Below are 25,303 nucleotides of genomic sequence, written 5' to 3'. Positions count from 1 at the left end.
ACTTGTACTGCCATGGAACAGAGTGTGCTACACATCCTCAGAGCACATAAATATCTCAGGTGAGAGAACAGAGACAGAACAACATGAAAGGAGTGGCTGATGGCCAGGCCAGGAATTCCTGGAGAATCAGTCCAACTGAGCCAGGACCTGCACAGCCCATTCAAACAAGAACAAGAAATGAATGAAATTGAAATCACTTAAAATCCAAGTAAAGAAGGCCTTTAACCATGAAAAATGAGCATCAGTGTTGCTGGGATAAGCTGTGCTGCAGAGTGCAGAAGGGCTGCAGCCCAGAGCTGAGGGCATTCCCTGGGAGGTGACTGAAACACCTGAGCAGCAATGGCTGAAGGTGTGTCTGCTTGCTGCTCAGCCTCCCACACAGCGTGGCCACAGGCCAGGACTCTGCCCCTCACAGCAACCCCACATCAAGGTCCAGAAGGGGTCAGGGTCACAGAGCTGGTCACAGAAGGCAAATCCTTCCACCCAACCATGGGCAGCACACCTTGGGAAGGCATCCAGGAGCCCAGGTTGGCTGGGCTGTAGCAGTGGGGTCTAGCAGGAGTCCCTGCCCATGGCTCCCACAGCTACAGGACCCATCTGGCCCTTCCCCAAAACCAGGGACTCCTGCAGGGATATTCACCAGGAATGCTCCCTCTGTTCACATTACTGCACCTCCTGCCACTCACTGGGACACCACAAGAGGCATCACCCAGAGCAAGAAACAGTCTCCACATGCACACACACTCCTGCTGCAAAATCAAAGGATGATCCAAGGGAGGAAATATTAATGAAGTGCTACAATGGGTTAGGGAAGAAGGTTAGGGTGGTTTTAGAAGCCAAACACAGCAAGCTAAGAGGCCTTTGGTGGAGCAAGAAGAAAATAATTTCTTCACTTGCTTTTATTTCTGGGTATTTTAAAATGGCAACTTTTAGCCCAATTCCCAGACTGCCACAGGAGACATTTGAGAGAACTCCAAGGCATGACAAGAGGCTTAAAACTCCTCTTTTTTTTTTTGTACTACCATGAGCAAAAAGACCCCAAATCTCCACCCAGGGGCAAGCACTGAGTCAGTGCCCAGGCCTCCATAGCTGTCTGCATACACACACACACACACACACATTTAGGGACACCACTACCAACATGGCACTACCTATTACACCTTTTTTAGAGACAAGAAGAAACATATTCACAACACACACCAAAAAACTATTTTAGGACTAATAAAGCAAGATGGAAATCAGCTTTACCCCACTGGACAATGATTGCATGGCAATAAAATGCAAGCTAGATGTTACTGCCAGGTCACTTTTGGTTCACAGTGCCACCCACACTGTTACAGACACGGAGTGTGCATGGAAGCTTCGTCTCTGCCCAAATGTTTCAGGTGGTCAGCCCCTTAAGGTTGAGGCCCCACTGAAGTTTTTTGTTAATCTCTCTTGGCTATCATTGATGCTAAACCACCTCCCAGACACCAGCAAGAGCTCCCCCACGTTCCTGCTGCCCTGGGTCCCTGTCAGTCCAGTGAAGATGAGGTTAGAGCCGTGCCAGGCGAACAGAGCCCCCGCTGATGCGCCATCAGCACGGTCTGGCTGCTGCCACGGGTTAGGAAAGCAGTGTCAGGGCCAGCAGTTAGTTCTGGGCAGGTGGCTGCTGGGACAAGAAGGCCATAGCCAGGTAGCCTCTGCATTACCATTATCGGGGTTGGAAAACATCCTACTTGCACTGGAGACGGTCTTTCCAATGTCGGCCAGCGAGCGCAGGTTGGATTTCTTGGTCTGGTGCCGGTGCTTCCTGAGCAGCGTGTAGGTGACCTTGTCCTTCAGCTCGGGTTTCAGCAGCCCTGTCTCGATCTGATTGTCCACAATCATCTCTGGGCAAGGGGGAGGGAGGGGACAGAAAATTAACCACAGAGCTCAAAGCTGCTTCCAGGGACAGCAGAGAGAGGGGAGCTTTTTTTAAGGCATTCTTACCATCTCAGAGCCACGTTTCATTTGTATGAAAATCTCTTTTAGACATTCCTCTTGAAAAAGAACATAAGCATTTCCATCCAGCATGAGCCACTAACACATACCTATTGCACAGAAATTCCCTTCTGCTGTTTCCTACATGCCACAGAGTCTATTTCAAAGACCAGGGTAAGATGGTTCTTAGCTCAGCAATGAGCCTGGACTTTAGTGAAGATGCTATAACTCTATTGCAAGTTCTCAAAATGATGCTCTCAAAAAGTACATAGGAAAACTTCTATCAGATTCAACAAGGCCTGAGTTCACCTTGCAGGTCTCCAGTAAAACCTAATCTAAAGATAGGAAGAAATCTTGGAGATGAGCCACTAATTAAATCATTCACTCACAGGACTGAAGTGATGGCAACTATAAATGGCAGAACTTGCTCCAGTTACCACAGGATGTGTTACATGCCTTTATTTTTCATGGAGTCACCAGGAGAAAAGACCCCCAGCATCCTCAATGCCTGCTTACTTCCCATCAATTCCCTCCTTTCTCCTCCCTTATCCCAGAGTAAAAAAGCAAAAAGCCAGACTTATGAAGAATGTCCCCTGTGCAGTAAAACTCGCATCAAGTTGTTCCCTTGATGACTTGAGTTCATGCACTGTCCCCTGAGGGCAAGTGGCAGCTCATATTTGTCTGCTGGTAACTTTTATTTGTGCTAATAATAAAAGTTATGGCAAGGGGGAGGCAGGACACAGATCACATTTGCTAACTCAGTGAGCCAGAAAGCCACCCCCTACGTGCTGCCCAAGAATTAATGTCTCTTCAAAGCCCTGAGGAAGAGCCCAGCTCTCCCTCTCAAATCAAGGCAGGGTGGGCATACACACGTAGGTACCCTTACACACCATGTTTGGCTAAAGGCTGACTTGGTAAAGTGTTAGTTTAATACAAGACTTTCTTGCTTGTGGCTTTGATTAGTGATTTGTGGAGTATTTCCTTCACAACCTTCGTTCAAGTTCATCCTTCTCTCTCTGGCACTTCCCTGTTGCTGATAAGACACAAACAAAGAGTTTTTCTTTGGAGTTTTTCCTTCCTGTGTGTCACTACCAGACACCAGCCAAGTGATCATGATTAAATCATCCTGGAAATCCAGTCCTGGATATCCCTACCTGTCTGATTAAGGGTCTGGACCAGCAAAAACACCCTGCTCAGGACAGTGGTGCAGTGTCACAGCAACAGCAGCCACCAATGTGTAATTTAATCTCCTAGGAATTAGATTTAATTTTGGTGTTGAAGAAGGAGATTAAAGGTGACATCTCGAAGGGACTTCAAATGAAAATTTAATGTTTGAGGGTTTAAGGTTTTGGACCATGAACATCAGCTTCTGAAGCAGGTTCACCTTCAGCAGAAAACTTCAGAGATTCTAGAGGGGTTTATTTTGTTAAAACTTTGCAAAGCTGTGTGTTTGGTTGGATACACAGACACAAAAGCAAGGGAAGATAAACGTTACCATAAGCACTTGCAAAACTAAGTTCAAAACTCTGTATTTAACACCAGAAGCAGCTGCAATTTCAAGTCTTATGATTCAGTGAATGGGAGAATTCCATGCCAGGATAATTTTTGACCTTACTTCCCAAGATGATGATTCAAAGCACTGAGTTCTGGCAGAAGAAGTATTTAATTTTGCTCTTTTAGATCTCTTCATGTAATGGCTCTTAAACTCAGCATTTTGGTTAAATGTCCCTCCACTGGATGGCTCACTTGGAAGGTTTGTTTTCTGTAAATTCTCACCCACCAGGGGCAGCATGATCTGGCTCTCAGCATGTCACCTTGGGCCACAGCTAATTTAAAAACCTGCCCTCCCATTCTGCAGAGCAGAGCACCAGGTCTGCTGGGGGTGCTCTCCCCTCTCCCTTGCTGAGGATGGGGGAATCCCATCCTGAACATCTGCCTTCAGTGGGCAGCTGAACACCTCACCCAAGAGCAGCTGCTGGCCCCAGTGGTTCTGCATGAATGGTACCTGAGGGGTATCTCTGCCCCCAGAGATGTGGCCCTTTCACATGTCACCTTTCCCACAGTGAACATAAATTAAATTGATGTCTTTTACTCTTCTTCCTGCACTGAGAAGGACTCTTCTCATCCATCTGCTATCCTTTTTCAGGTACTTTCTAGTTTTCCCCTCTTATTCCTTATTCTCTGTTTTCCCCTTTTATTGGGAAAGCAGTGCTCTTTCATTAAAGCTATCCATAAAACCCTGTGGGGAAGCAGTGAGGAAAAGAGTCAAGCCAGGTGTACTCACCCACCACCTGTGGGAGGGAAGAGGCCTCCATGTCCAGCATGATGGAGCCCTTCTCTATGCAGGTCCTCAGCTCAAACAGGCTGTGCAGGGACAAGGTGGCCACGTGTGGTTTGCTCCATCTCTCCCCACCTTGCTCCACCTTCTCCTCAAACTTGATCCACCTGCAAGGGGCACAGCAATGACATGGGGCTGAGGCAGGGAAAGAAAACAGCATTTCTGGAAATAAGGCAGCCTGTCCTTCACTGTCTCAGCAGCTCTGCTCTAATGGCAGGACTCTATTGTCTTGGGGGGCTGGTCCAAGCTAAATGATTCTGTGATCTAAATTCAGGCAATAAAATATGGAATCAGCCACAGCCAAGATGCAGGCAGCATGGAACACTGCTGTCCCAGGCACACAGGCTGGCAAAGGGGAAGAGAGGAGCACATCCCAGCCATGTCTGAAGGTGCTCTTAGACAGCAAATGAGTCACCAAAGGAGAAGGCACAAATTAAGGAGCTCCTTCTTTCCCTCCTGCTGCTGTTTAATGATTTAACCAAGCAGGTCTGACAAAATCCAGAAAACTTATCTCTAATGGAAGGTGAGAGCAAAGGGTAAACCCTAGTTGTGCAAAACACTCTTTACACTCCTAAAACTCCATCCCAACAGCAGGGAAGCAGGAGGCTCCACATCCCTGGGCTGCAGCCTTGACCCTGCCCTTGGCTTTGCTGTGCCCAGCCTGGAGCACACAGGGATGGGCAGCTGGGATGGGATGGGGATCTCACCTGCCCACACCTCTTTCCTTAGCAGCAATGGCCTTGGCATAAACTGGGGGAGCAGGAAAAGGTGGTTCAATAGGCCCTAATGGCAAAGTAAAAGTGCTTTTTAATCCCCCCTTGAGACCCATTTTAATATATGTGGAAAATGAAAATTCCAGTGACTAATATAAAAGGATTATTAAGAAAAAATCCCATATACGTAAGGTAAGGAAGCTCATAAATTTGTTCAAAAGAATATTACTAACAGCAAGCAAAATTATCTTTAATCCTGAAAAATGTATTACTTGAGGATTAATCAATTATGCTTCACAATTGCAATAATCTCTTTTTGAGATTTTATTTTTTTAAAGCTGCTTTTTAACTCAAGCTAAAAGACTGACTTTTATCTCCAATTAATAAGGTCCTTTTAGTTCACAAAAACTAAGTGTTTCCTAGGACACCTGAGGGACCTGGGTGGATGCAAATCTGTGCACTTCAGGGGCTTTGTGCCATGTGGGACCGAGTTACATTTACCCTGTAACAGCAGGAAGGCTGCAAATTACCAATGTTTGTCCTCCCAGGGAAAGTGATTACTCACAACTATCAATATTTGCTTTTTGTTTACTTTTCTCACTGCAATCCACAATCCCAGCACAATAAACCAAACATTAACTTGCAGACCCGGGTGAACAAACTCCTGCTCTATTCATGCAATCAGAGTGGTGTGTGTTGGGAGGGACCTCAAAGCTCTCCCAGTTCCACACTGCTGCCATGGGCAGGGGCACCTTCCAGGAGCCAGGCTGCCCTAACATGGGAATGCCTGCATGCCAGAGGTGCTCACAGGACACTGAGTGAAGCAGAAAAAGGAAAAGACCCCCAGCCTGCCATGAGGCTGAGTGAAGGATCTTTGGGGACCAAGACAGGTCCACCACAGCGTGGGGACTGTCACTCTGTAAGACAGAGAGATGGCAGGAAGTGATGGGATCACAGAGAAAAGCAATGACAGTGTTGGACTGTGGCATGGTGGATATGGGTTTTTACTACTTCTGTTATGATCTTTCTGCTTATATAAGCTGTGCCAGGAATGACATTTTTATCCTTCACCTTTCACACCTGGTAATATCTATGCAGCTTTCACAGGGTTGGGAGCGAGGTGCAGCAGACAGGAGGAATGTGTAGATGTCAGAACAGGGCAGGAGGGGGGTGAGGAAGGCAATTGGACTGTTTGTTCTCTCAAATACAAGTGCAGCCCTTAGCCCTGCCCCTGTGTGCAGGCAGTGCTGCTCTCCCCATCCAGGAGCTGTGCAGTTCTACCCTGGGGCCAGGGGAAGCATCAACCCCTCAAGGTCTCTTCTGCCCTCCCCTCTCCTCCACTCACACAGCCCTGCACTTTTTCCTGTGTTCAGTACCTGCTCATGCAGCTTCCCAGCTGTGGGGGAGCTGTTCTGCAGCAGCAGATGCAAAGCAACCCCCAAACAGCTGGCAGACCATGTGCCCACTGAAGCACATCACCAGCCAGCTCTGGATGCACTGGGAGATGCACAGGAGCTCACAGGAGGTTCTATGGTGCAGGATTAAGTAATTTCAGGAGTCTATTGAAAAATCCTGAACAATCAGACACTTTGTAAGATCACTGTCCACAAAGGCAGGAGGCTGGGCCAATTTAGAAATTAAACAGCACCTCAACAAGGTGCTTTGTTACATTCAGTGTCATTCCTACAAAGAACCATGGATCCATTCAGGTTGGCAAAGTCCTCTAAGGTCATCCAACCCAAACATTAACCCAGCAAAGCCAAGACCACCATCAACCTGTGTGCCTAAGCATCACGTCTACACATTGGTTAAATCCCACAAGAGATGAGGACTCCACCACTATCCTGGGCAAACAACCCTAAGGATGAAGAAATTTTTCCTAATTTGTGACCTAACCCCCCCCCCCAGCACAACTTGAGGCTGTTTCCTCTTGTCCTGTGGTTTGCTGCTTGGGAGAAGAACCCCACACCCAGCTCAATGCAGCACTGCTAACAAAGATGTATAAAAAAACCTGAATCAGGAAGTGCTGGATTCATGCTAAGAAAGAAGAGCTATAAAGGGAGAGAAGGATGAGCAAAAAATCCAACTTTAGAGAATAAAAGGTGAAAAGTCATTAAATAAGTTCTCCAAGTGACTGAGAAGCAAAAGTAAAGTAAGAGGTAAAGGGGTAGATGGTGGAGCAGCTCATCAAAACACAGGTAAAGAAGTTTTGGTGACCGAACAGGGGCTGACTTTGAGCAGACAGTGCCCTTAAGAGGGGGAGGTGGGGAAATAGCTTAGCCCAGCCACCAAAAAGGAAAAGGAAAACCCCCAGGTCAGTGAGGGCAATTGGGAATAGGTCAGTGGTGTTCAGATATAAGCTACATATAACTTGTAGCAGCCAAACCCCAAAAACATCCCAGCTTTTTTGTCATGGCTTGACCAAACTAACAGCAGCATCAAAGAACCCAATCAAGGAACTCAAAGCAAGCATCCCCATCCTGCATTTAACATGCACCTTGAATAATTTCATCACAAGAAAATACCTTTAAGCTTTTTTTCCCTATTTAAAATGAATTCCATCAGTAACTCACTAGGACAGGGACAGCTAAAATTTCCTAGCCTGTGGTGTGAGGTGGGACCAGGCTCAAAAGCTGCTTGGGGGCAATAGTACTGAAGGGTTTTGACTCAGCCAGTTGCAGCTTCTGGCAATTCTGGCAGAGATATGTCCCCCTTTGCAAAGCACACTGAGCCCATACTCGTCTCTGCACAGGCAGACTCTTGCAGTCCATCTGGCACTCTTGTTTTCCTAGTTTTCCTTTTGGAGCACTCAAGCAAACCCTAGAGTTCTCTCATTTGCTGAGGAACTCCCCAGTGTGATTGCCCACGGCACCCTGCAGCACGGGCAGCACCCAGCCGAATGCCAACCCGGCACTTGCCATGGCAGCGCTGCTGGCTGCCCTTGCCTGGCAGGGAAAAGGAAAAGCGACCCACCTGGCAGTCTCCTTCCACTCCATCTCCTGCCCATCGACAGCCAGGAGCTCGTCCAGCTCGGTGAAGAGCTGCGGGGGCGCGGGGCTGTCATCCTCCTCTCCCAGGATGAAGCGGATGCGCTCGGCGGCGGGGGAGACTGCAGAGGTGAAAATACTGCGGTTAAGGGGCTGCGGGACGGGCGGGGACGGGCGGCTCCTGTCCCTGCCCTGCTCCCCGAGGCCGTTCAGCTGCTTCTCCAGGCTGCCTCTGCCATCGGACATCCTGCGGGCGCACGGCGGGAGCGACGGTGCTGCTGCTCCCTCTCTCCCTTCCTTGCCTCGCACTGAACTTCTTACAAGTTCAAGCTGGGAGTAAAGTTCAGGAAAACTTGTCTCTTCCTACAGACCTGAACTAAGTTACAGCAATTTGCAGTCCTTGTAAAAAAAAGCACTATGGAGCTCAGAACCGATGCGCTCTGCGGCGCTGCCCGAGGACCGGCCGCTCTCTGAGCAGCCCGGATCCTTCACCCCCTTTTTTATATGACCTAAAACCAGTTCCAGCCAAACCAATTGGGGGCTTGCTGGCACAGTGTCCCACTGCTGGCTTTCCCCTCCCTCCCTGCCAGCCAGGTTTGGGCTGCCATTGGCCTGCAAGGCAGGCTGGAACCTCCCCAGCCCACCACTGGAAAACACAGGAATACTTAACAGAAGGGTTGTCTCCTCTATACATGAAGAATGCAACCCAATGCATTTAGTCAGGCACCAGTGCACTGAAAAAAAACAACTGGTCTTGGTTGGAAAAGACTGCCTGTTTAGGCAAAAGAACTACGTTCAATACTCAGCACAAGCAAAGCCTGTTTGCATTACAGGATGGAGAAAAAAGACAGAAACCCTTTCCTGGTTAAGGATTCAGAATGCAAACCCAGGAACATCACTGACCCCATCCCAAGGCCTGAGGGCATCTCCTACAGGTAAGGAGCCCACACCACCAAAGTCACCTGGCTGGAGGGCTCCTTGGGCTCTACAGCCTTTTTCTCAGCATATCACCTTCAAACAAAGGTGTGACCATGTGAAATTTTAAGACAGGCATCCTTCCTGCTGGATGTTTATCAGCATTAGAGATACACAGCAGACTATGAACTTTGAACAGTTCTGCTAAAAACTCCTTTCTTTTCAAAAGATCAGCTGTCTCTTGCAAAATAATTAATTACACCAGGTGTCCAACCACATTGATTTTTCCAGGGTAAACAGACTCTCCATTTGCAATGGGAAAAAATAAATCAGTAAAAACCATGCCCTTTACTCTTTTTTGTTTTTCTTAAATAAACTTTCACAGCTTTCTTCCTAAAGACTCAGAATGATGATGCTTTGGTAATGTAGATTTCTTTTTGGCTGAAAGTATATTAGTAATCACAAATGCCCTTGGAATGTCCTGGGAGCCAAGGACCTTGCCCAGTGCTACAGCAGCCTCCCCATCACGAGGCATTCAGCTTCCTGCAGGCTCCAGGAGAGTTGGAGAGAGACTTCTGACAAGGGCCTGCAGTGACAGGACAAGGGGCAGGCTTAGACAGGATATTGGGAAGAAATTCTTCCCTGTGAGAGGGGTGAGGCCCTGGCATAGATTGCCCAGAGAAGCTGTGGCTACCCCTGGAACCCTGGAAGTGTCCAAGGCCAGGTTGGATGAGGCCTGGGGCAACCTTCCCTGTGGCAGGAGGCTGGAACAAGATGCCAGATCATCCATTCATATCATGCATGTTCCATTGTCCTCTTCCTTTACCTGCACTAATGAATCTCAAGGTACTTTTATATTCAAACAGAATACAAACATCCCAGCCAGAAAACAAATAAAATACATGTCCATCTTGTTGCTTCCAAAAGCAAGGTGGACCACAGAAGTGGCTGCTGCTTGGAAGAGGCTGTAAGAGAAAGGACTGCAGAGCTTCTTGAGCTGTTGAAGGCATCCACTGGAGCCAATGGGGAAAGTCTCTCTGGAGTCACTCTGAAGTGGTTTTAAATGGAAGTGTTACCCCTGACATTCCCACCACAGCATGATCATTCCACACTATCCTGCACACTGAACCTGGGTGCCAGGTCCATCAGCCCTTCTTTCTTGCCTGCCTCCTGTCCCTGTTGCTAATTTCCCATTACCTGCACTTAGGGCTGATGATAAGGCTCCCAATGCCATTAGGGCATTTGCTGGGTCACAGGTGCCTGATGCTCGCCTGACCACATGTTCTTTATGGCAATTTTGTGGGTTAATGGGCCGTTCATGGCTCTTTATGTGCTCTCTTTAGCAAGGAGAACATATTCTCCCCTTTCTCTGCAGTGAACACTGTGTGCTGGGCACGGGCAGTGGCTGAGCACTGGGCCCAGGGGCTGGACAGTCATTAACCCACAGGGTGACCCCCCAGCCCTCTGCCAGCCCAACCTCTGAGCACCAGCTCTCAGCCTTGGCCATCACCTTGGCTTCCACCTCGGCCCTCCAGCTCAGGAGCTGCTCAGACCAGCACTGCTGATGCCAGGAGCAGCTCAGGCTGGCAATACTCTTTTCCTTGCTGTATTATTTAAGAGAACAACCTGGTGGTCAGCAGACATTTGTAGCAGAGAAAAGGCTAATTCATGAACTTAGATGGCTGGGGTTGTATTTTCCCCCTGAAGGGGAGAGGAATTAAGATATTAATTTATAATTGCAGAGGACTGAATATTCCAACACAACATGTATACAGAGGCAATACCATCCATGGGGGATGACTCTCTCTTTTCTCACTTTCTCTCTTTCTCACTTTCTCAGTGTCTCTCACTCTCTTCCCTTTCCTGTTCCATTCAGCCACACACAGTCTATGAGGCAGCTTATAAAATCCTATCTTGCTCAAGAGCAAACACATCAGCAGTTTCTCCAAGTTCAGCTCAGGCCAATTCTGAGCACAATGTACACCCTCAGGTCCCCAAAGGCAAAAATCAATCTCCATCAAGAAAGAGTAATCTCAGGGAGTTTGGAAATGGGGAGAGACACGTTCTAGCACAGCAGCCTCAAATCAGGCATGGCTGAGCTTCCCAGCCCTGCTCCAGCAATGGCTTTGGTGGCACCCTCCCTCACTGCCTGCCTGGAAATGCCAGGGGGCTCTGTGGCATTTGCCCCCATGCCAAAGTCTCCTCCTGTTTGTGTGCCAAGAGCCTGGCTGGTGCTGGGTGGCAGGCAGTTCCAGCCTGGCTCTCTGGGTGTACAGTGCTGCCTTGGTAGGGAGGATGGGGGTACTCTCTGTTGAGGCACAAGTTGAACAGCCTCTCCACTCAGCCTACATGCTTTTCCTCCTGCTTTTTCAGCTGGCTGCTATCAGGGACACTCCTGAGCACCCTGGGGACCTGCACATCACTCAAGTGCTTCCTCCATCTGAGGCCAAAGGACCATCAGACACAAAGTTCTCTGTTACTTCTAAATGCGTTGGCAGCTTCTGAAATCCCTGAGGGACCTGGTGCAAATCCCTCCCCAGAGCTGTGGGACCAGTATCAAAGCAAGGTGTTTGTCAGATGTGCTTTCCAGGCAGCCTTATTAAAATGGGACATGATCCTACTCCTGTTCCTTCCTGGGGCTGCCCTCCCTCTGCCAAAGCCCAGGTCAAACCCAATCACAGTCAGAGCAGTGACACACTTGTGCAGACACCTGTAACAGATTTCAGCTTGTTTCCTTTCCAGTTCAGCTGACCTCCCGTCCAAAATTCTCCATTACCAAAACCAATTTTAATTGTGTGCCACTATCAACACAAGACACCAGCTAAAGACAAGCAGGGAGGCTTTGGTGGTCCACAGTCCCAGCAGCTTCCTTTAAAGACAAACCTGAACTGAATCCCACCTAAAAGCAGGAGTTGCTGAAAACAGTCCCTGGGACTCCAGGGCATCCAACACACTGGGCCAAGGCCACAGGGTAACAGAAGGAATATGCTCCTGCTTTACCAGGAGTACTGCCCAGCACTTCTGGAGCAGGCAGACTATTCCTGCACCTTCACAGGTCAGAACTGTTATTTCCTTTATGGGAGGGAGAAGGATCACTGCAGGGAACACGAGGTGCTGCAGAAGAGCCCAGGTGAGAACTGATTTCCAGCTTCCCCAAAGGCAGCACCAAGCAGGAGCAGCCGGGTGCCAGCACAGGAGCCAAGCAGACATGGATTTGCCCGTGGTGCCTGCTGTGGAAAGGCAGCCTTTCCCAGGGTCCCACAGCCCCCCGGCTGATCTGCTCCCAGCTAATCACCCTAAGCAAGCGTGAGAACTCTCCTTTGCTTGCTCTGTGCCTGTGCTTAGGAGTGATTACTCCCTGACCCCGCTGGCTGGAGGCAGATTAGCCTTTCACAGGCAGCACTGGCAGAGGGGAGGGAATGCTCCCCACCCACCTGGATCCCACTTCCTCCACAGCTGTGGGCTGCACAGAATGCTGCTCTCCATCTGCCCCATCTTGGAGCAAATCTACCCTTGATAGTGCCCCTTCCAGACACAATGAGCCTCTGCAATAATCCATTTTTTTATGGACTATTGGACTGCACCATTGTACATGTTTTCCTGTAAGCTCCTCTGCAGCATGTGGTGTATATTAAGTGTTTGATCTGCAAGAAATCTTCAGTATTGGACAAATTCTTACTAATACTGTGTTCTCTCAAGTGCCAGAGGAACAGCAGCATTTACATAAGGACTTGCTGGGCATTCCCAGCTCCCCTGGTCTTTGGTGCTGTGCCTACAGATACTTCATTAAAACATTCCTTGGAGATGCAGGGAGAGAAAATGTTTCACATTAACTCATCTATGGATGCAAAGTGGACAATCAGTCTGGGGAACTTCTAAACAAACTCAGCACTATCTCATGGATATTTGGTGACCCTTATCCCAAAAGGCAATTCCTATAAAAGAACACAGCCTGCCAATTCCATCCACATGGCTGTGATGGAGAGACCACCCCATGCTATACCCCAAGTCCCATGATGAGCTTTTTCCAGCATTGCTGCACTCGAGGGAGGCTCTGCCTTCAAAGACTGTTTTTCCCAGCTGCAGCCAAAGCCAGTGATATCTATATAACCTGCCAGAAGCAGAGGGAGCTGCAGAATCCCAAGGAAATGGCAATGGATGGCCTCCCACAGACACACAGTTAGCCACTTGAGCCAAACTAAGTATTTTATGTATTAACACTGTGAGGCTCTGCCTGCTCACATCAGTGCCAGGCTCCCCTGTTTCCAAGGGTGTGAACTGGGCATATGTGAACACTGCCATTCCCCATGGCTATGCCACAGCCAGATGTTAATCAACAGTGACTGGCTTCCAAACTGATAGAAAAATGGGAAATTTATCTTTCTATATCACATTTTAAAAATTTCCTGGATTCTCTGGGTACCATTCTTAATTCCATTACAGGCAGCAACTGTGACACTTACTTTTACAGACAAACTGGTCCATAGTGACAAACCATACTGGTTATAAACCCTGATAAAAACTACACCACAAGCAGTTCATTGCAAAATATGGATAACAAAGGTATTTTTTGACTAGTCCTGGAGTTCAGCCATCTTCCAGTTGTGTCAAACTGCTACAGCAGCATATTTTTAAGGAGCTATTCCCGAGCAGTTGCCAAGAAGACTTTAATAAAGAAAGAGCAGCACCTAGAGAAAGCCTGGCTTTCTCTGGAGCTCTGGAACATTTCCTGCTGTCACACAGACACAGGATGTTGTCTGGCATCACACCTCCATTAGATCTGAGCAGCAATCAATTCCCCAATGAAACAGCAGCAGCCTCATAGAGCTGAGCTCAAAAATCACTCCCTAATTCTCATTATTCTCCTTCTTTGGCTTTTCTTGGTTTCCCTTTTTAAAGCATGTGGCTTTCAGAGTCTCCTTCCTGGAGAGACTGGTGCTGTCCACCTCTCTGGATCCTGCTGGGTCCTGTTCTGGTACCTTACACACAGTAAGCATCCCATCATCACACAGAGCTCCTCCCATACTCCACCAGTATCACTGCACCACGTGGCCACAAAGCAACTGCTCATCATAACATAAGGGAAAACTCCTGCTCCTTTGGTGAACAACAACAAAAAACCTTTTTCTTTCCCAACACTGAAGTGTTGCTCCCCAAAGACAGTTTTAAAGCTGGATTGATGTGCTGCAGTCCCTGTAAGCAGTGTCATTTCCTTGCATTAGCTAAACTCTAACTCAGTCTACCACAGCTCATTTACCTCGTTTAGGTAACAGGGAGGGTACAGGGACACTTCTAAGGACACAGCTACAACAACTCTGGGCTCCTCTCTTGAATTTAAGCTTCCACTCAACGACAGGAGGAAACTTCCCTCTCTGTGCTTCCCAAGCAGCCCTCTGGCTGCAATAGCCAATTTTCTGCCTATTAAGCTCTTCTCACAAGCTGGGTTTCACCACTGTCTATTTGTCCCGTTTAATCAATCTCCATTAGCAGCAGCCCTGACTGTTTCAGCACTTCTGGAAGTCTCCTTCAGCAGGGGCTGGGCAGGGCAGAACCCACCCCCAGAGGGAGGAAACTACACACATGTGGCTGGGGATTTTCTGCATTTATTCCCACAGTTTCTGTGCATCCTGAGCCTTCCTCACTGAAGGGAGCCCCGTGTCTCTGGCTGCAGCAGAGCCCACCTCGGTTGCCAGGCAGTTTTTCAAGGAGTACTGAATGTTTCTGGCATCCACACTTCTTGCTTTCAGCTCTTTTCATTCAGTCCCCTCTGTTTTCCATGTTGCCAAACACCTCATGCATTCTGGGCACAGAGGGAAGAGTGTGTTGTTATTCCTTACCATCCTTGCAGAGACCAGCTGGTGCACGAGAGCTGAACGCACGTGTTGGGGGTTCTGCAGGCTGCTATTTCTTCCTGATCACCTGTCCTGCTTCAAACTCCTCTTAGGAGAGGGAAGCCTCGGTGTAAATATGTATTTTATAGAAGCCCAGACTGGTTTAGGTTGCAAGAGATTAAAGATCTTGTTCCAGCTCCCTGCCACAGGCAGAGACCCCTTCCACTAGCCCAGGTTGCTCAGCCCCCCTCCAGCCTGGCCCTGGGAACTTCCAGGGATGGGGCAGGCACAGCTTCTCTGGGCACCCTGTGCCAGGGCCTCAGCACCCTCACAGGCAGGAATTTCTGCCTGGTATCTAACCCTGTCCTCTTGTCAGTGGGGAGCCATTCCCCTTGTCCCACACACACCTCCACACTGAAAGCACTGTCACAGGATCCCAGCACTGTACGACACCAGGCTGGAGACACCTCAAGGGCCATCTGCTCCAACCAGCTCAGGAGCCAGAGCTCAGGAGGCCACTTCACCTTGACCTGCAGCAGGAGGAAGGTGCCAACCTCCTTCCAGATGCTTTGAAAAAGGCTTGTCTATTTTCCCACCACCTCCAGAACAGCTTTGTTCAGTGACAAACTGCCCTTTTGGCTCAGAACAGTCCACAGTCACTTATCTAAAAAGCTGCAAAGCCAGCCTGAGAATCCAGACAATGCTTCCATTGACTAGGAGAGCACCAGGACTGACTGACAGGGTGGTTACAAAACCAATTGGTTTCATGTCTGGGTGCTGCTTTTCCTCACATTTCCCTGCTGCTGCTCCATGGGGGGGATCCATCCCTACAGACCTGTCCCTCCAGGTGCCTGCATTTATTCTGTGTGTTAAATCCTGATTGCCATCACTTCCCTCACTTGGCATCCCTGGAGATGTTCCCACCGTCCCAGTGGAACCATCTCCACCAGTCAGCAGCGTGGCAAAGCAAAGTTTTGCGTGGATAAATCAATTCTCAGAAGACATTTCTTTGTCTCTCAGGGTCGAGTCAAGGGAACTCAGAAAAGGGCTCTTGCAATGGCATTCGGGAGCAGAAAGACCCTATTGAGACAAAGACACAATAACCAGTTTTGCCCCTGCCTTTAAAAATTAACCACCATTAACTCTGGGCTCGGCAGGGCTCCAGGCTGCCAGCAGCACACTCCTTCCAAGCAGCTTCCCAGAAACTCCCAATTCAACTTGTTCTCAAAAGCCTGCTGACATTTGGGCAGCTCCTGCTCTTCATCGGTTTCCCTTTGCAACAGCAAGTGAAGTTCAAGCTTCTGCCTCCTTTTAACCCTGAGCTTCACAGACCCAGCCCCACCTCCTACACAAGCACCAAACCTCCAGGGAGCATGAGTGTGGTGGAAAAAAACAGGGGATTTGCTGGGGTCTCATCCATGCTGAAAGGTACTTTTGCAGCTTTAAGCACATTTCTGTAATTCAATCAAGGAAACATAAGTACAAAACATTTCCACTTTCAAGAAAGGAACATGACCAGGATCTGTACTAGTAAAACTGCATGCAAGAAAAATAAAAGACCATTATCCAATGGATTTATCCAGGAAAATTAAGCACAGGTTGGCTTTCAGTAACTGAATGCATTGTAATTAATATCAATACAGTGCAGAAAAGGCTACTGCCAAAACTGAGAAAGAAGGAAAGCAACTTCAAACAAACTCAACTTGATTTTTTTCACTGAAAAATGAGAAATCTGGTATCTAGAGTCACATTTGGTGACTCCTTATGGAATGCAACACGAGCCATGCAGAGAGATACTTTTACCAAAACAACAAAGAGGCTGTAAAGCAGCAGCAAAGCACAAATACACAGAATGAGGAGGCAAAGCCACACTTCACTGCACCATTTAGGAACATCTGGGTCTGACAGAGCCCAGGTCAAAGGAAAACTACCAGAAATGAAAGATTCCACTAAAAACTGGAGGATAAGTACGTGAGGCACACAAGGAAAATGAATTATTTAAGACCATTAGCAGCAGGAGCTGGGGAAGCAGTGGGTGACCTGGACCACCTTGGAGTGAGACAGCCAATTAAGGGGATTAAAAATCGTGCAGAAAAGCAAGGCAGCCTCTTGGTGTGAAAGTCCAGCACACAGGTGGGTGCACAGGCACTCAGCCTTTCCCAAAGGTGAACCTGGGAGGAGGCAGGTGGAAGTGAAGCCAAGACCAGTGAGGGGCCAGGCCCTTTGTGCTCACCCCTCACCAGACCCTTCCAGACCCAAGGTTTTAGTCAGGTCTGGAGTGTTTCATGCAGCCTGGATCTTACAAAACAACAGCCAATCCACAGAACTACCTGGAACTGCCATCCAACAGATACCTTCTACCATATGTCTACCATTTCTTTCTAGACTCCAGGCTGTGCCTTCCTCACAGTTCCCAAAGCTGCACAAGGTGACCATGCCTTTATTTCTCTTACACAACTAAAACCACATGGAATCTAAGCAGCCCCAGCCTGATGGGACTTACCCAGACCGGGGTGGCTGCAGTTAAAAACAAAACCATTAGCAGAGTTCTCCCAAGTGCTACTTAAGCAGATTTTTTTTTTCTTTCTTTTAAGCTCCTAAATGCAACTTTAGCAATTATTGGTTTAAGTAATTGCCTAACATTTAATGTTTACAGCAACATTTTACAACTAATTTACATGTAGTTCACTAAATGCTTTAGGGTTAATTGGTCTTTTGTTGTGCATTAAGCAGCTTGTTAATGATTAGAGAGTTGGGAAGAAAACCTAAGTAGGAGGTCGGTTTGGGGATGGCTTGAATGGCTGGAGGGGATTTTTACAGAAGCATTGACCTTCCTAATGGTCAGGCCCCAGCCTAGCATGATATGGTGTCTTTTACAGGGTCACTTCGAGGATACAAGAGCATAAATCTACTGCATGTGAGTGACAGATGAAACCACAGCAAAGGAGAGAGAGAAGATGCAACTCCTTGCACTTGGTAAGAATAATGTTGTTGTGCCTGTGCTTAAAGGGACCCCCAGGAGACCCACGTATTCCCTGTCCTGAGCATCCAAAGGCATCAGGATGATCCCATGAGTAGGAAAAGGAAGGATGTGCTTCCTTGGGGCCCTGTGTCACTGCACTGCCAGCTAAGGACAGAGTGCTCCAGATGAAACCATAACTTAGCAAGCAAAGGCAATAACTTCATTGCCCCTCTGGCCCTGCTTTCAGCAGAGGCACCTCCCAACCTCATTTATTCCATTCCATTCCATTAGTGACTTCCCAGAAAGATGATCTCCACTCCAGCTACCCCACCTGCTGCCCAAACATGACCACTTAGCCAGGGAGCAACTTTTAGCAATGAAGAGAGACTGGAAACTCCCTGCTGGGTTTAAGGCTCTGCTTGGCATCCTGGCCTGGAGAAGCAGAATGGAAAGAACAGTAACAAAACACCAACTCTGTATCAAAAGATACTTACAAAGTCTTTGGAAACAGCAAGGGCTGCACCAGCACAACCAAGACCAAACAGGAAAACAGCAAAACAAAGCTGAACTGCTTCCTTTGCATTTAGGGAGTCGACTGTGACCAATCCAACAAGGAGTCAAACTCTACTTTTTAAATCCTTCCCCAAGCACAAAAAACTGTCAGTGGCATCAAAAGCACTGAGCACTCAGGCAGGCTTAAACATTGTCCAGGACTTAGGAAAAAAAAATGGGGAAAAAATTAAGAGGGAAATAAATCACCCAGGTACTACTGGTAAACTTTTAAACAACTTAGAAAGGAAAGAGCAAAGCAGAAACGAGCAGTCTTTTCCAAACTGTATTCCATCAGAACAGCATTGACTCCAATGCAAATCTCTTTACAAGCACTGATCTCCTTACAGTTGTTAAATGCCATCTTTATTTCTTTTTAATTGGTCCCACTGCATTTTAAATTGCTTTTTAAAAGTATAGGCAGAGCATATAAACATAATGTGTTGAAACACAGAACTGTTAAAATACAGGAAATACATTTGAAAAGTTTGTGGCTTTACTACTACTCAAATTTCATTACCCAGAAATAAGGAATGTACTCATTTTAAAACAAAAATACTTGACTATTAAGCAAGTCTCAGTGTCTGGCAAGTTTCTGCAGATAATTAATTATTACAACTCAGCAAGGGATGCTGCTGCTTTCCTTCTGACCCTGCACATGCTCCAGGTGGGTTTAAGAATAGCAACAGCCAAATGTCACTCTTCCCCACTTTTATTGTCTTCCTGTTCCCAGCACTTCAGCCTCCTGTTCCCCCTTCCCTGTCATGAACAGGACTCTGGCCTTGGACTAGTCTGTTTTGCTGATGCAGCTCAGTGAACAGCCACAAAACCAGCTAGATGGCTTGAAACCAGTTAGATGGTCCTGAGACCAGTTAGATGGTCCTGAGACCAGCCAGATGGCTTGAAAACAGTTAGATGGTCCTGAGACCAGTTAGATGGCCATGAGACCAGTTAGATGGCCATGAGACCAGTTAGATGGTCCTGAGACCAGTTAGATGGCCATGATTTTTCTTACAAAGAGGGTGGGAAGATACTGGCACAGAGGGGTGGGGGATGCCCCATCCCTGGAAACATCCAGGGCCAGGTTGGATGGAGCTCTGAGCTCTGTGTCTAGGGGAAGATGTCCCTGCCCATGACTTTGAAGGCTCTTTCCAACCCAGACCCCTGTGCCCTTTTCCACGACTCCATGGAAGGAGTGATGTGGCCACGAGAGCGAGAGGGAGGGGCACAGGGGTGGGGGTGTGACAGGAGCCTGGTGCAGGGGATGTGGCTGTGACAGAGCTGAAATGGGGATAGCCCCTCAGTGAGCTGTGGAGCTCCCAGCCCAGGGCTGGGGATATTCAGAGGGCCCTGTCCTGTGCCAAGCACGCAGCTCCTGTGACAAGAGTCGCTTTGTCTCGAGTCCCCTGTGCCTCCAGCACATGGGAAACTGCAGAAATTCCCTTGCTGAGGAGAACAACTAAGCTGAGTAACTTGGAATTACAGGCTTTCAAGGTTAGTTTGCTGCTGGAGCCAAGACATATTTCCAGAGCTTCTCAGGACTGAAAACAACCTCCTACTTTTAATGACTTGCCTTTTATCTTTAATAAGGGATTAGGAGCTATTTTTCCAGCTAATACCTTAAAATCCAGATAATCATAAAAGCAATCAGTAATACCCAATATATGTTAATTACTCATTTTCTTCTCGTCTCTGGCTGCCCTGCTGTCACTCAGGGCCATTAATTTGTCTATAACAGGGTTGCAAATCAAAACCAACAAAAGGCTTCAGGTCCTCTGGGGAGTCACAGGTTTGGACTTGGGGGATTAACCACAGATTATATCTGCAACAACAGCAAGGAAAACAACTTTATGGCCAAAGAGGTGCTGAACTATCCCACCAGCCATTTACCTATGCCTGGACCTGCTCGTTCCCACAGGAGTCAAGAAAAACAAAAGACTTAAAATAAGGTAACAAGGCACTGAACAAACTTGACAGCACTAAGGGGAGCCAAAGCTGCACTCACCAAGTTATTCCCAGTGAAAAATGGCTCTAAAATAATTTGACATTTTCCACACTAAGATACACTGGCCTTTCCAAAGGGAATTTACAGGAAGAGCAAGTATAGAAGCTTTACATTCATGAACTGGTGCTGGAATAATGATGCTGATCAGCACATTGCTCAGACAGGTAATACCTGTGACAGAGGAATTCACAGTTCCTTGGATGCCATGGATTTAGCAGAACATTATTTAGGTCTTAAGGAAAAACCGAAGCAGGAGCAAGATGGATGTACCTACTCGGATTTACAGCCAGCATTTATGTTCTGCACAGCCATTTCTTCCACTCCTGAAGAGCTCTGCACTGCCCCGAGAGGGGTTTAGTGCCTCGTGCCCCATACCCAAGCTGTCCCCATCGGATCCCTGCGTGTTTTCCCGCGAGTGCAGCTCGTGTTTGCGGCCCCGGCTCCCGGAGAACGCGCACATCCGTGCAGGGGATTGCCCGACCCCAGACCCCCGCCCCTGATCTGCGGAGTGCCAGTCACGTATCGCGGCACTCATCTGGCTCCGAGCTCTATAAATAGAGCCCTGCCTGCCGGCAGCCGAGCCCGGGGCTGCTCCTGCCGCACGTAACCGCGAACGTGTCTCCTGTCTGCAGCGAGACCTGCGCCCTGCGGGGCAGCACCCACTGCCCCAATGCACCCACTGCCCCAATGCACCCACTGTACCCACTGCACCCACTGCCCCAATGCACCCACTGCCCCAATGCACCCACTGCCCCAATGCACCCACTGCAGCACTGCACCCACTGCACCCACTGCCCCAATGCACCCACCGCAGCACAGCACCCACTGTACCCACTGCACCCACTGCCCCAATGCACCCACCGCAGCACTGCACCCACTGCACCCACTGCCCCAATGCACCCACTGCAGCACTGCACCCACTGTACCCACTGCAGCGAGACCTGCGCCCTGCGGGGTAGCACCCACTGCACAGCAGCACTGCCCCAATGCACCCACTGCAGCACTGCACCCACTGTACCCACTGCCCCAATGCACCCACTGCAGCACTGCACCCACTGTACCCACTGCCCCAATGCACCCACTGCAGCACTGCACCCACTGTACCCACTGCCCCAATGCACCCATTGCAGCGAGACCTGCGCCCTGCGCAGCAGCACCCACAGCACTGCACCCAGTGCAGCACTGCACCCACTGTACCCACTGCCCCAATGCACCCAGTGCAGCACTGCCCCACTGCACCCACAGCACCCATGAGAGGTCAGCACCCACGGCTCCCCAGGGGACAGCAAACACCTCTCTCACAGGAGAGCAGTGAGGGTTCTCCATCCCTGGGGGCCCAAGGCCAGGCTGGACAGAGCTCAGAGCTACCTGCTCTATGGAAGGTGTCCCTGCCCATGGCAGGGCGTGGAGCTGGATGAGCTTTAAGCTCCCTTCCAGCCCAGGCCATTCTGTGATGATTCTATGAACAGAGAGCACAAAGTTCATGTTTGATTCCAAAGACTTGAGCAGATCAAATTGCTTCATCCAAACAGAATCAAAAACTATAATTTCAACCCAGACTACGTGAATGTGCTAATCCAGCTTTTCACAGTGGCATCTTCTACAGGGCAGAGGGAATACTGCTGTTGGTTTACACTATTAAATTATTCAGCTCATTAAAGAAATTAAATACCATGTGACAAAAGAAGAGGTTGTTTAGTTCTTCAGAATTCTCAGCTAAAAGGAAGAGGGAGAAGATGAGGTCTAAGGAGAAGAGGGAACTCAGCTAGCTCATTAGTTCAGATAATGCTCCCTTAATTCCTAAAGGGATTTCCACTGGAGGCAAAACCCAAACACCAAGTACTTGCACCACCACCAAAAAAGACAGCATTCACCTTGGATATTTTTAATGGAATTTCAATTTCCATCCACATGGAATTTGAAAAAGACAACCTAAAAGGAAGTCCTCTCCATCTCCAGGTGGATACCAGCATGAACATCTGGCCATCCAATGCACAAAACTCAGGATGCTGGATCCCTGTACATTATGATGTCAAATTACACCAGGTATTATAAAGTGTGACATAGCTGCCAAAAGGGAGCAGCAGACTCAGGGTGAAAGAAATCCTAATGGCAAATCAAGTCCCCTTAAGGAAATCATGACAAAGATATCACCAGATTAAATCTATTATTTAAATTAAAGTTCCCCACTTGCTGATTCAAATGACCCCAGTGAGGAAGGTCCAGAACAGCCTGGAAGTGAGAGGCAGCACAGAATCACAGAATCTCCTAGGCTGGAAAAGACCTTTAGGAACTGAAAGCTGCAGTGAAGCTGCAGCATGGAAAGGAATTACCCAAGAATATCTAATACACAATCCAAGGCACACACGGATCCACCTCAGCCATTCTGGACTGCAGAACTGTAACTGATTTATTTATTTACACATACCAGGAAAAGATTTTTGTATTTCTTCTCAAAGGCTTGCCTTAAAGCCTATTGATCTTGGAAGGGAAAAAAAAAAAAAAAAAAAAAAAAAAAAGTAATACTACATTAAGAAATACACAGGTAATTTTCAGGGAAATTAAAATCCCCAACTTCTCCTGCCTCCCAGTTCCAAGTATTCTTTTAAAGCCCTAGGTTAAACTAAGGTGCTGAACAGAGAGATCCATCTCCTCTTTCCCCAGTCCTCCACCACAGAGCAGAAGGTAAACTTTGGCCAGGATGCAGCTGTGAGAAACAGGAACACATGCTTCAAGGATGCCTTTTCCAGGAGCCATCATGCTCTGCTCTGTCACTGCAGTGACAAAGTTCTGTATAAGGAAAATGAACTTGTAAGGGGGGGTCCATCTATTTCAAAGCAAAAAACTCCATCATATGGAAAAGTAATCCCAGAAGAACCAGACAAGGACTGTTTGCTACATACTTCCATTAAATGCATGAAAGAAAAGATGATGTAGAAAAAATATTGGTTTCCAGGTGTTCCTCCACTTTGTGGGACCAGAGAAGCCATGAAGCAGACAACAGCTCTTTCATATATACCTGATGCCTCAACTACAACTCAAGTTCTTCTGCTTAATTTTGAGATGAACTCAAATCTCTGCCTACAAAATCACATTGCAGATGAGAACAGTTCAATGCACTGATTTAGATAACATAGCTTTTCTTCAAAACACTTTTGGTTTTTATCCACCAAAGAGACAAGCAACAGTGAGCAACAAACCCCAAGGATGTCCTTTCCAAGATTTGAAAACTGTCTTCCAGTGGAGATTGCCATTTTAAGCACATGCTTTGCCTAACTGAAAGGAAATACGTGACCTTGATAGTAAGCAAAATATTCCCTGCAAAACATTTACTCTTCCTCTTGTTGTGCAAAATCTGTCTGCTCTTCCCAAATGAAGGACACCAAACCCACATTCCTCAGAAAAATGTCACACCAGATTTAATTGGGGGAGGATGTGTTTACAACAAGTTCAGCACTGACCTTATGTTTCTGAAGCTGTCAGCTTCCAAGCAAAGAGCATTTTCCCTTCTGCATCACATGCTGCCTTGGCTGTGGGGTTTTCCAGAGCCAGAAGGATGTTCTTCACACATATCACTACCTCTGCATCAAGGGCACCAAACACCACCTAACACTGTCCCCCATCCCCAAAAACATCTCAAGCATTCTTAACATCTTAACATCTCCTCTTACAGCCTTAAGCTACAGGAGGAGGAGTGTCCCCAGCATAGAACCCCAGAATGGTTTGGGTTGGAAAAGACCTCAAAGTTTATTTCATCCCAATCCCCTGCCATGGGCAGGGACACCTCTCTACTATCCCAGGCTGCTCCTAGCCCTGTCCAACCTGGCCTTGGACTCTTCCAGGGATGGAGCAGCATCACTGAAGAAAGAAAACTAAAGAAGTTTTTCCTGATCCACCATCCAAGCCTGCCCTGCCAGGAAGAGTCCCCAGTGGCAGTGGCTCCTGCACACTCTGTGTCCATGTAGAGCTGACCTGGCAAAATCCTGCCTTTCATTTTCCCACAGGCACCCAGTTCAAACCCCTGCAAACAACCCAGGGCATCATCACAGCTTGCACACACCTCAGACAAGTAGAGGCAGCAAGAGAAACTGTTCACCAGAAATACTGTGTGCCTGACCCACAGAGAACAAAAAGATGCAAAATTCCTGCAGATTTCCAGAGATGGCTGCACAGGCCAGATCAAGGATGTCACAGGCTTAGATAGTTGCCACTTCCAAAACTCCCCCCTTGCAACCTCTTTTCCAGACGAAATCTCAGAGGAAATCCAAATCCTTATTTCCAAAAGGTGCTGAAGACCAGCAGGCTGCAGCCAAAAAGGAGACCAGCTTTCCAAGCCTCCAAAACTTAAAGTAAGCCCAGAGTAAATACTGTACTTCAATAAAATGAGCACAAAGAAACACAAATGCTTTCTAGTCAGTCTCAGCCTCACAGTCCCAAAGTTATTGCAACACACTCATTGCCAATGGGATGGAAATAAAGAACCACTATCAGCATGTATCAATGGAAGTACCACACAGCATTCCTGTGATCCATAAACACGTAACCTCTCTCCCCTCCCAGCCAGCAACCTTCCCTGTAGCTCCTTCTATTTGCACATTAATATCATTTTGCCTCTTCTCTCCATCTTCAAAGGCTTCCAAAGCAGCCACATTCCCTTTTGACAACAGGAATTAACAGGTTCTCCCCCAGAGCATCACACCTTCCATTTCTTTGCCCTGCTCACGCCTGTCCCAAATTCCTTGGCAAAAACAGCTATAAACATGGGAACTTTGATCAATAGGGGGTTTAAGCACACTTATTAGAAGTGTGCAGTAACCAGTGTGGAGGAATGAGGCAAATGTCCTGGTATCTTTCCATTTTTAGAAGAGCACATAATTATGTTAACGAACAACAAAACTATGAGATTAGTCACAGCACTGTAGCAAAAAGAGCCAAGTCACCAAACTTGGAATAGCTGGAGATGTAACAAAGGCAAATTAAATATTTTCCCAACCCCAAAATAATGTTCAATTGAACTTGAAGGTGATCTGTGGTCTTCCAA

At 47.8% G+C, this 25,303-nt stretch overlaps 1 protein-coding gene across 11 annotated transcripts in view; it reads right to left on the bottom strand.

The window, feature by feature from the left end:
* SLC4A4 (solute carrier family 4 member 4) overlaps positions 1–25,303 on the bottom strand; it is a 153,182-nt gene that overhangs the window by 42,815 nt on the left and 85,064 nt on the right. For 9 of the 11 annotated variants that reach the window (XM_079306348.1, XM_079306351.1, XM_079306349.1 and 6 more), the window contains 3 exons: positions 7,987–8,122; positions 4,247–4,407; positions 1,692–1,871 (listed from right to left, as the gene is read on the bottom strand). In XM_079306348.1, coding sequence (XP_079162474.1) covers positions 1,692–1,871; positions 4,247–4,407; positions 7,987–8,122 — 477 coding nt within the window. The remainder of the gene's footprint in view (positions 1–1,691; positions 1,872–4,246; positions 4,408–7,986; positions 8,123–25,303) is intronic. The other 2 variants (XM_079306352.1, XM_079306356.1) reach the window with 1 other exon arrangement.

The sequence above is a fragment of the Erithacus rubecula genome (genome assembly GCF_903797595.1).
Source record: "Erithacus rubecula genome assembly, chromosome: 5".
Taxonomy (NCBI): Eukaryota; Metazoa; Chordata; class Aves; order Passeriformes; family Muscicapidae; genus Erithacus; species Erithacus rubecula.
The sequence above is the reverse complement of the archived record's forward strand: the minus strand, read 5'-3'. Positions and strand labels throughout refer to the sequence as shown.